Below are 12,297 nucleotides of genomic sequence, written 5' to 3'. Positions count from 1 at the left end.
GAACATCAAGGCCAGCACACGCACAAGCCTTTGCCAGGTCATGGGTAATGGGTTTTTAACCGTGCTTTCAGCTGGCACCAAGAAAAGCAAGACTGAGTTGAGTTTCTGAACTTGGTATCTCCACTAGACTGGTCTTTAAAAATCGCTTATATTGCATTGCAAATCTGAGCCAGGGTTCATAAATTTAACATTAAACACCTGCCATTAGTGATATTTTGGGCTCAACTCTGGAAGCAGTAAGTGCTTTCTGCAAGTCAATGGGAGGTGTTCACTGTGTCCCATGGCAGCACACCAAAACACTGGGGAGCTTCAAATGAGCTACATCAAAATGGTTTTATTTAACAATCAGGTAAATCAATTAGGTGATGCATTAGGTGATCTCCTATTAGCTACATTAGGAAAACAAACAACAACAAAAACCAAATCCCAAACAAAACTCTTTATTTGGTTGTTTTAATTATGAAATTGATAAACTATGCAAAAAAGCATCATATAGCCATTTACAGAATGTGAGAAATTCACCAGGTGTAGATATTTAACATGCTGATGGTAATATTTAAAGGATTTATAACATAAAATGTCAGTTATGAACAACCTGCTCACATCTTTGCACTGCAAAGGGCTTTTATAGAGAACCTCTAACATATGTAGTCACTTTCCTACATAAAAGAGAACTAACAAGAATTGCATCAACTCTAGCTCCTGTTCCCCACAAAATGTTTGCTGAGTTTTACTTCTGTTTGACAAAGTATGCTTGCACAAATGCTCCAGAAGCACTTATTAACATGCCTGGGTCAGTTACTGCTGTACAGTTACACTAGCTCTTACTGTGGCACTGGCTGCTGCTCGTTCTCTTTCTTTAGCAATTTCCATCTCTATTTTGGCTTTGATTTTATTCCAGTCAACTTCCAGCTGCAAGAATAGAAAATGAGTACACAGAGGTCAACTAACATTGTATTGAGAGGTCAGGTAGCCATTCACTAGCAGTAGACTCTGAAGACTTTGTTGATCATTATTCTTCAAGTATGACAACTTATACTAATACAATGAATCAAAAGCACAGTTGAATTCTAGCAAATGGATCTTTCCACCTTTAAATTAAAAAAAACAAGTGCAATATTTTTAAAAATACATCATTTCATTGCATCTGACAAAAAACCCACCACGTTAGAACAGGAAAACAACTTGGATCAGCTAACATAAACAAATATCGTGAAATCTGCCCTATAACTCAGAACACAACTCTTTATCAATAATATATGCAGTATTGTTTTTGACTGGAGTTAAAGTTCACTAAGTAAATTGATGGCATACTACACTTGTTATTTGATATAACAGAAATCAGATTTCTGCTTGAAATTTGTCTTCTACATCTATAAGTGTTTCAGCTTTATTTACATTTTTCTCTAGCTGCAGAGAATCGTCATCTTCTGGCTGTACTCTATTTCAGTGAAACTTCAGACAACAGATACAGCACAATACACACTGTGCAGCTGGGTGCAATAGCTGTCTTTGTTTCTAAAAATGCTTGACATGAAAACATGGATCATGGTGCACTTGATGACTGCAATAACATGTCCAAAACCTGGACAAAAGTGTAGTTGCAAAGTTCAGTTTCACTGCTAGAAAATGAAGATTGTCAAAGATGGGATAGGGTAAAATATCTCAACTGCTGCCTAGGCAGTTTTCAGAGTAGCTGTTATCCTGTTAACCAAGTTGTGAAATAAGGAGAAAGATTCTCTGCTGGGGAAGATATAACTGCAACACCCATATTCTCATGTGTAAAGGGTAATCCCCCAGTTCAAGATGCATTTGCTGGGTCCAGGTGCTTTGGATCTGATGACTGAAATCTTTATGGAGCTCTAAGAAAGAATGTGTTTGCTTTAACAGATGTCACACAGATGCTAAACACACCACAGAAAACACCAGTTCTACCATCTAACCCAGAGAGCTACTTGCCCGTGAAGCCAACAACCCTTGCCAGTGACACCTAGAAACTGCCAACATATGGATTCTCAGCATACATATTAGGTTCATAGTATCTTATATATAAAGATGTGAGATATAACAACTAAGCACATTGTTTAGATTCCACATCTGATTGCAGATCAGTGGTCTCAGCTGAAGTACAGAGAAGAGTAAGAGCTCCCTATTTAAGGCTGACACAGTTTTTGGTGGTGAGATGGAAAGTGAGAGATCATTCTTATCCCCAGGAGGGAACAACAACATGATTTTTTTTCTCTTTGATGTCCTGATCATGTTCTTCTCAATTGCTGTTTGAGTCTGAGAGGCTGCGTTAAGAATTTAGATATCACGGTACCCAACAGCATCAAACTGACTTCATTAGGTAGGTCCCCTACTAGCTTCAGATCCAGCAGATAAGACCACCAGAATGGAACACGTATGGAACATCCAGAGTGGATGTGGAATAGAACTCAAGGAACTTCCCACACTCGACACTCAATTTTCATGACTGAGTGCAAAGTGAACCCCTGTACACAGGCTCTGCTCACACCTTGACACTGACTGCTTAGGAACCCTTCCAGCTTTCTCAATGATTTAAAGGTAAGACAGTACTATCCAAAAAGGCTCTTTCAGAAGCATCAGGGGATTAACATGATTTCTTGCTCAGCCATGGATCTCAGTGTGGTAGAAGACAATTTCAGCTCAGCAGCTGAAAATGCTGCGTAATAACAGTGCTTGAAATCCACTGTTATTTTTCTACATTTCCTAGGTAAAGTACTGAAGAACTGTACTGTTCAATAAGTACATAGATACTGTGCAGACTTTCATTCTTGTTTATGACATGAAACATCCTCAGAAGCGCTAAAAGCTAATGACTTACATTAAAAATCAAGCTTTATTGAAAGTGTAATGGGCACTGTCCAATTAAAGGATGTGAGCTAGCAGCTAAGATGCATTTCCTGATCCATCAGCTACAGTGGATGAAAGGATGCACTGAAGTACATGTCTCTTTTCACAGTTGCACCCTCAGAGTGCTTAGGAACACCAAGAGGAAGAGCATAAAGGCTTCTGAATGAAATTGCTGTCTAAAGTGCATATGTAGTACCTGTTATTCTGTTAGGCACAGAAGATACCCTGGTGAAATCTAAGGTGCATTCAGCTTATGAACAGTAAGATATCTCCTCGGTCTTCAAGATCTGTGAGATGCTGGTGCATTAAAATAACCTGATGATTATAAAGAGGCTTTCCAGAGGTTTATAAAATAATATATATAGCTATTTATCATATTTGACAGAACAGTTTATAGTTCACGTTTAATACATATCTGGTTACCTTCAAAGTTTGCTATTGCTGCTATCCATAAAAGTATGTAAAAATGTTGAAGATGTTTAAGAGGTTTGCATTCAGCCATTCTAAGATCTAGCTCCCTGTTTATAGAAAACAACTGTGCCTTCATTTGCATAATCCTTGCCAGATACTAAATATATACATTCCGTATCTGTGCCTTCAAATAAAACACATGCACAATGGTTACTAGCCAAGTAGCCACACAATGAGCTATGAATTTGCACTGTCAGATGTAAAATCTTAAGATTCGCGTCCACATTTGAACTGAAGTAGGAAAATTACAAAGCAATTCCACTGTAAAAATGGCTGCAAAGAACCATCTGACCTAAGGCTGTAGGAATAATTCCAAGGAATACTTACACCTTCTGCATATTGCAAGAATCTTTTGTTTGTTTCTTTTTTACCAAAGTCCTCTAGGAACTTCTGTCGATAAGCCAGGACGGTGTCAACATGTGTCTTGTGCTTTACTGCTAGCTCTAGTGCCCTGGAATAAAACAGAAAGGGGCCTGTCAGGCTATATAATGCTCTGGCACAACTACAATCACCAGGGTTTTACAAAACGATACGCTGAGCAGCGTTTCGGCTGCAGGCAAGGATTCCTGATCTACAACGCCAAGTAGTTCCACATCAGTATCAATCACAGGAGGTTAAAAGAAGCCAATGGATGTGACTGTCTACCTTGTGATGCATGCTATGAAAAATATCCAACAATTTATTTCTGTTGACAGCCTCATCACATCACTGGAACTCAACAATAGGAGTCTTTATTGCAAGAAAATAGAAAAGAATGCATAGAATTCAGCACTCTCGATACAACAGGCAAAATTGATCATTTTTAAGAACATTATTATAGTCATAAATTACTTCTGAACATTGTCGTCATGCGCACATCAGTGTTGTGCAACCTGTGCTGTAAGCATATTGTATAGGTGGGAAAGATTAGCCACTGGACTAGTATCATTGATCACCTTCATATCTGCTTTCATATGAATCACATAAGAAACAATGTTGGAAAAATGTGTTTTTTATGTCATACATATTAGGCAACACAGTCCAAAACAGAGATACGTGGGGAAAGCAAACTTTTTGCCTCTAGTGATATGAGCATAACAGCATGGCAATTAGCAGCAAATGGCCCCAGATGATTCTTTCAGAAAACGTGTATTCTTGTTTAAAGGAGAAACTCCTACTCTGTTTTCTCATTCCTAGTTCATATTTCATCCACCTCCACAGTGCTGGGAGTCCAAACAGCCACATCCCTATTTTTAGCAACAAGACATTTCAAAACAGCTTTAGTTCTTCGGGGGTCACAAGCAGTGTGACGTATTGCTAAGGACCTTTCTATGTTAACAATGTGAAGAAGGAAAACATTAGTCAAACATGACTCTAAGCATGTTTCAGAGTTTTATCACAGAATACTTTTATCTTCTAAATCTGACAGAAAAAGAAAGTTGTTTTACTTCTTGAGTTATTTAGCTCTGAACAATCACAGATAGAAAATTACTAAGGGAACTACCTGTAATAGAACAGCTGAACTAAGAAATTTACAGGTTCTCTTAGTAAGACTGCTTATGAACATACTGTATTTAAAGAAATACTACCTATCCCAGTTGTAGAGATTAATGTTGACTTGAATAGCTTGATAAATAAGGCCTGTTTGAAGGAGTAAGGTTTCAGCTTCTTGTGTGTTTCCACTGAACAACAGTATATGAGCCATCCTCGACTCTTTTGATGGAAGATCTTTGATGAAATTGATGTACTGAACCTTGTCTATCTGTTAACAAGATGCACAAAAAGTTTAAAGAGAGAAATCAACTAATTAAATCAGTTTTGCAACAGTTTAACTTTGAAACTGTTAAGTCCACTTCCTTACCTCACCAATTGATGCATAGGCAATTTCTGCAGTAGCCATGTCTTTGTTGGCAACTGCCATAGCAGCTAAACACGCCCACATGGTTTGATCCTGAAATGAAAAAATACACAATTCCTAAAACTTCAAATATTTAACATTATATTAAGAATGGCTTCTCAAAGGAAGTGCATCAGTCCTGAAAATAATGCATAAAAGTGCAATATTTCCCAGTATGCCATTCACTGCACTGTGGTCTCTTAATAGAAAGCCACTATTTAATTATTTCTCAGAAATCCCTCATTATAAAAACTTTGCTATTGTGATCAGCTGAGACTGACAGTGTGGCTGAAAGAATCATTAGCTTTCAGCACTGCAGCCAGTAATGAACTCTTGACACAGAATCATTTCATGACCTCACCATCAGTGTACCTATCATAACTGTGGAACTACAGTGGAAAACAAAGCACTGAGCAAGGTTGAAGTATTTTAACCTGATTTATACCAACCTCGCTTCACAAATAGCTACTGGAATTGTGATACTGACAATTACCAATCATTTATGATAAGGGTACTACAAATGAAAGATAAAGGAAAAATTATTTGACACTAGAACCCTCTGAAAAGTAAATAAATCCTTAAAAAATTTGGTGTCCACCAGGATATTTTCAGTTTGTTTTATGTTTAGAATTAAGAAAGACATTATATTTGAAATTCAAAATTCCAGTTCCCACTACTGAGAGGAAGCCAACTATTAAAGAGGCAACAGTCAAACTGGCGACAGAACTGGTGTTATTTTGCGTAGAGAAGGGAGACTGTTACAGCAGCCTTCTGGGATCTAAAAGAGGCCTACAAGAAACATGGAGAGGAGCTCTACCAGGGAGTGAAGCGACAAGACAAGGGGTAACAGTTTTAAAATACAAAAAGGTAGGTTTCGATTAGCTATAAGAACGAAATTCTTCGCTATAGGGGCTGTGAGGTCCTGGCACTGCTGCGTAGAAAAGGGGTAGCTGCCCATCCCTGAAAGCGCTCACGGATGCTGGATGGGGCTTTGGGTAGCCTGGTCTGGTGGGAGGTGTCCCTGCCCATGGCAGGGGTTGGAACTTGGTAGTCTGTGCAGCCCCTTCCAACCAAAACCAGTCTATGATTCTATGAAACAAGGGAAAGGAGGCAGGATTTAGGGTGATTTTTCGTTAGCACTGCCAGACTCACCTCATCTGTTGCTGTTGCCTAAATACACACGAAAGAAAGCGAAGGGGAAAAAAAGAGTGAAATAGAATATGAAGAAATACTAGACAAAGGTATGTGGAGATATAGAATAGTTTGAATCAGATACATTAAGACCTAAAACTTAAGCTTTTTACTAGCTTCTCTGAATACTTGTGTTTAATCCATCTGGACTTTGGTGGGAATACAAATAAGAACTGTATATTTTTTCCACCACCAGCCCCAAAATCATCAACAACAAAGCAGAATGGAAATAAGACCCAACACCTGATATGCAACCACCAACGTTAAAGTCATATTCAAAAACAATTTCACTGTTGCTCTTTGCTTGTACCTGAATGTTGCTGATTATTAACACTTACCTTGACAAAGCGACACAACCTGACAGCATCTTCCCACTTAGAGCTACTAACATACTCATGAAGAATCACAGGGTAAGGTGAAATATTAATGTGAATAAGTGAACCGTCTGCTCTTCTGATTGTTATTTGATTTCCAACAAAATGTACGATCTGAGGGTTTTTGCTAAAATCACTGAGTAGAGAAGGAAAAGTCTGTTAACATCCACTTCTTTCATATTGAAAAGAACATAAGAAATATGAAGAAATCTTTATTATTAGAATAACAACATGATTATACTTTATTTTCAAAGCATATAGCAATCTAAGCATCTAGTTACTCAACAGTTAGAGCCATTTGGTAGCTGTATTGTTCTCTATAAAATGACAGCTATGCTGACTGAAAGGCAAATGCAAACTGGACACTCGTTCAAAAACAAACTTAAACACATTCTTCAGTAAAAATATTTTTGGGCTCCCGTAACTCTTAGAAGGAAATTATGAATTTAGTTACTCTCTATGAAGAACTCCCTATCACATATATGTGGTGAAGTAAGTAAACATGATGAGACAGAAATAATAGTATCTGTGACCAGATATCTTGATACCATTCATTTCCAGCAGATACTTTAAACAGGTCAACTTTCTTTTTTAAAAATAACTAAGACATTATTTTGAGATATCTATTTAAATTTTGCTTCTGCATCAAGATATTATACTCCTTTTAAACTGTGCATCATTACTTGAACTCCATAACTCTTTAAGGAATGAGCAAACTGGTTAAGATACGTAGTAATATTATTTTCATCAAAAAGAATACATTACCTTGCATCTTTTTCATACAGAGTTTTTGTCAAAAGATCCTTATCTACGTAGACCGTGTTGGGGTAGTACCAGACTGTAAAATGGGTATCCTGAATCCCACAAAGCAAGTTAGATGTATCGTTCCAAGCCAACGTTTGAACCATTGTTCCTTAATTTAAAGATAACAGAGTAAGGTGAAGTTCTACAAGAACCTCCAAAATAAGTGTGTACTTCTTGAAACTTTCCTGGAGGTACTGAATGGTCAGACCTGGTTCTTACTGGATCATGAATCTGTCTACAGAATGTACTTTTAACTAAAAATATCATAGCATTCAGATTTCTTCTTACCTATTTTGACAATCTTCTGTTCCTTTCCAAACCTTTTAACTGAAGTAATGTAAAGGTCTCTGTTCTTATCAATAAAAGCTATTTTTCTTTCATTTGTAAGTCCTTTCTGGTCCAAAGCAATCTCCACAATTTCTGTCTGAAAAAGGAAATATTCAATTTTTATTTTGGAAATTGGCATCATAGATTATGTGGTGCTCAAACAAATGAATGGTTAACAAAAACCAAGACGAGGATTGTGAAGGTGCTTTTTAGGTGTCTTCTCCATTGAGTTAAGCATTATATCAGTTGAATTTCACACAGACTACAGCAAAACTACAGCAGAGAAGAGCTGAGAAATTTACTACAAGACTATAAAAAAATGGAAGTGGCAGTACAAAAGGAGCCTAAAAGATGAATGTTTACCTCCCTCTCTCTAAAGAGGTGGCCTGATTTTGTGTTTGGTCGTAGCAGAAGAATAAAGAAAAGCAAAATACAGTTCAGTCAATCATTTTTGAAGGAAAAAGAGTAAAAGCTCTGATGGAAGACAGACTTTCCACTGGTCTTCTTGTCTTCAATATAAATGATAGATTGGCACTAATAAAAGTTGCTTTGGAGCATATGCAAAGGAAGCTCAGTTGATCAGTTTTACTGCTTACTGAAACAGTTCACATTTAGTTTCAGTGTCTCATGTGCAGTTGAGAAACATGCCAGTGACCGAAACCAACCCACAGTATATCCCCTGGTACATAAATGCTGCGTAGAGAATCTAGTTTTTTAAAAACTTATTTTCTAAGAATCAATTAGAGGTGTCAAGTTGCTTTGTATTAAGATTGCAAACCTTAATAGGTTTTTAAACTCATTAACATTAGGAAAACCACTATTGATTATTAATTTCAAAACAACAGAAGACTCAATAGCTTTCGCCTTACCTTATGGGTTAGAGATTTTCCATCTCCCAGTGGCTTGCCAGATATAGCATCAAATATATAGATAACTGGAGGAAAATAAATGGTTTATTAGTTAAAACCAACCATTCTCCATAGATTTGAAAACCAGTTTCATTCATTTTCAGAGTATAATTTACTGTAATTCACTCTGTCCCTGTGTTGCCCTTGAAAATAAACAGAAAACCCCACATTTCTCCCCTGCGAAGTTCTGCCAACATCACCCATATTTCTGGGATATGCGGTAAAGATTTTGTATTTACAACTTGCCTAAAAATAAAGTTTCTCTTTTTTTTTTTTTCCTCTCTCTCTATGTGCATGAGTGTGCTGCACACACCACCATGTGTGCACAAAACCTTTTGATATAAACTATGTAATATGCACACATACCCCCGCTGTGTGTATGTGTGTATATATATATATATTTTCAGACACACAAATATGTACATACAGTATGTGAAGGTGCACGCAGAGACAGATGCGGGTATTCAAACCTAGAGAAATCAGTAACATTATAATGAACACCAGCTGTAACTTAAACACTTGACTCAGCACTAGTTTGTGGAAAACACAGATGGGAGAGCATTTCAGATGCTCGATAACACACCCCACCTGAGGTTTCTATTTGTTACCTGGAAGCACATGCCATAAGATGAACATACGCATTCACTCCAAAGGATGGCGATGTTAACATGTTAATCCTGCTGTGTCTGTCTTTCACTAGGACGCAGGATGTTGGTTTGAGGTCAATGGTTATTTAGGCAGGAAAAAAAAGAAACTGCAAGAGCAGGTGTTCAGAAAGCATTGCTTGAGTTTGCAGAGGAGGAAAAGAGAGGGTTTTGCACAAGCGTTGCTCTTGGCAGCTGGTTAAACATACAAAAGAAAATGAGGTGTTCCTGAGAAGGGGTATTTTTCTCACTCAATTTTATGCATGACTCCCTGCATGACATTTATTTTGATCTGGCCATACAAACCAATTTCACTGCTACTGTAATCGCTGTAGGAAGTGAGATTAAGGTGGTAAAGAGAAAACTATTGCACCTAAGAGACAATTAAAATGGATTAACTTTTCACAAATAACTTAAGCCACAATGCTTATATGACATTTCAGAAAACAAATGTTTGGGTGTAATTTCAACATCATTTTGCAATCACTTAGAACCTAAATTGGCTCTATTTTGTATCTATAAATTAAACATATAAACAAAGCTTAATTTCTCTCTTTAATCATCCAGGGAAAGAGAACAGCTATGGATTGCTACTAACACAACACATGCTGTACTTCCATGAGATAACTGCTTTTAACTAAGGCCAGCAGCTTCTTTCTGAGAAGCTCTCCTCCCTCCTCCAGCCTCCCTAGAGAACGAGGGAGGACACTAAGTGCAGAGGTGCATGTTTTTTTTCTGGATTACTGGAAGAGGAGGAATACCCACTGAACTGCTCTGAAGTTATGCCTGGCTGTATGTTGGAGTCAGAGAGCTCACAGAGCTCCTTGCTGCGACGTGCAAACTGCTTCCTGCATCACACTCAGCCATCTCAGATATTTCTATAATGCACTGCATTATGAAAAACAGACCTGCCCTCAAAATAGGGCAAAGAAAAAAAATGCATCTGCTAGGGTGAGTGCAGAAGAAGAAACAGGCTTAGATAAGCCACAGCTTCCTGTGCCAAGAATCTGTTTTCCCATGTGCTGGCATATTATAAGGCTTTTTACCGCTACGGGAGGGACTCGTAGCTACGATAGGAAAAGAAAAATCCCTATTTATTAGCAGAATGGGAGCTCCTACCAAAAGGATCATTTGGAGGGCTTATTTTGAAACCATAGCCAGAAACCCAGCCTCTGTAAATTACAGTTTTGATAGAGATTAGCCTGTGTGCAGAGCTGGCTGACAATATCTTCAGGACACGAAAAGCAATGGTTGGGAGTTGGAGGTACAAAGAATTCCAAAATCCTGAAACTGCCTAAAAGCAGCTGGGACCACAGGCAGGATGGTTTCACCATTTCACGCCAACAGAAAACCAGCTCCTGTGCAGATGGGTTCCCCCTGATCCCCCCGTCCACGCTACAGGACAAATACAGCTATCAGGAGCACCACAGCCTGGGCTGGAACATTTGCATGGCCTATAAATGACACTGCTGTGAAGTCAGAAGTCACAGTGCTGTGGGATTTCCAGTGACAAATTTAAATCGTCGCACAGGCAAACGATGTATTTGCATCAAGAGAGAACAATGGAAAAAAAGCTGACAAAAATTTTCCTGTATCACTCATTAACATAAAAAGTTCACTCTGTCACATCACACTTTACAATTACAGTGCTTCTGATGCCAAAGCACAGAATTTAAGACCATAAAGATCATCAAGCACACAACATTGAGACAGAGCACCACAGCCTCACAGCTATGGTCACATCAGCTGCACAGACAGCTTAGTTGCTGTAAAGACACAAGCCCCCAAAAGCCTAAAAAAAAGAACAGCCCAGAACTACAGTTAATCACTGTTAAGGCACCGGTAGCTTCTACAAGAAGCAGTCAAACAGAAAAAAAAGATGCTGAGGGACTTCTTTAGAAAATCACATTTAAGAGTGAAAACCCACAGTGCAATTATTTACTGCACATATTCCATGTTTTCTGACGCATTACACCCAACTGGAATTCCAGAATCATTTCATCCCCTTTTGATTCTTTAAACAAAGGTAATTGAGACCCATAATTTTAAGTCATTCTTTTATTATAATATTATCGTTAATTTATATCATAGATAAATTCTTTATGCTCTGTGCCTTCTTTGTACAATAACTAGGCTGTGTGAGCAGGGAAAAACAACAGTTAAACACAAAGATGCTGAAAACTTCACAGTGAATTAGTAGCAAACATGGAATGATTAGAACTGAGAACTCACCCTTTTCATCAGCTTTGTCTTTGACTGCCAGAGTATCATTACTCAAAGATACTGTCTGGGCATTTAAAATGTCTGTTCTCATTCCTGGAAATTTTGGAGAGGAAATTAATCTTCCTTCATAGGAATATAAATAAAGTCCTCCACCATCTACAAGAAGAAAATGCCTACAAAAACAAAACAAAACAAAATTAAAAAGAAAAAACAACACAGAAATGCAAATCATTTAATAATACAGAAAAGAACGATGATCACTTCAGCCATTTGAAGACAACAGCCCAACATTAAGCAAAGGTTTTCAGTTACATGACATAACTTCTAAGCCTTACATTTCAAAGTTATATTCTGAGAGCTCGGTGTGGATGACTTTGGTTTTAATATGAATGTTATCTTTTTCCTCAGGAAATACTTATTATCTGGAATTACAGTCATTTTCTTGGTTACAGATATTTTAAGATTTATGTCTCATAAATCTTAATCAAACTCAGCATTTGACTGCACACAGAACTGCCACACATTGCCCCCCAAGAGAACTCTGCTAGTTTGTGTGCTGTAGGCATACACTTGAGAAGCAGCTCTCTAACACCTACAGCCAGCTT

At 37.8% G+C, this 12,297-nt stretch overlaps 1 protein-coding gene across 2 annotated transcripts in view; it reads right to left on the bottom strand.

Moving 5' to 3' along the window:
* Positions 1-424: 424 nt before the first annotated feature.
* Positions 425-12,297, bottom strand: part of IFT80 (intraflagellar transport 80) — a 42,839-nt gene continuing 30,966 nt past the window's right edge. For both annotated transcript variants that reach the window (XM_015291771.4, XM_046898728.1), the window contains 9 exons: positions 11,702-11,865; positions 8,787-8,851; positions 7,879-8,014; positions 7,552-7,699; positions 6,751-6,922; positions 5,186-5,275; positions 4,914-5,086; positions 3,673-3,796; positions 425-912 (listed from right to left, as the gene is read on the bottom strand). In XM_015291771.4, coding sequence (XP_015147257.1) covers positions 799-912; positions 3,673-3,796; positions 4,914-5,086; positions 5,186-5,275; positions 6,751-6,922; positions 7,552-7,699; positions 7,879-8,014; positions 8,787-8,851; positions 11,702-11,865 — 1,186 coding nt within the window. In that variant the 3' untranslated portion in view covers positions 425-798. The remainder of the gene's footprint in view (positions 913-3,672; positions 3,797-4,913; positions 5,087-5,185; positions 5,276-6,750; positions 6,923-7,551; positions 7,700-7,878; positions 8,015-8,786; positions 8,852-11,701; positions 11,866-12,297) is intronic.

Source organism: Gallus gallus, chromosome 9 (assembly GCF_016699485.2).
Source record: "Gallus gallus isolate bGalGal1 chromosome 9, bGalGal1.mat.broiler.GRCg7b, whole genome shotgun sequence".
NCBI classification, from domain to species: domain Eukaryota; kingdom Metazoa; phylum Chordata; class Aves; order Galliformes; family Phasianidae; genus Gallus; species Gallus gallus.
Note: the sequence above shows the minus strand (reverse complement) of the source record. Positions and strands in the feature narration are given on the sequence as shown.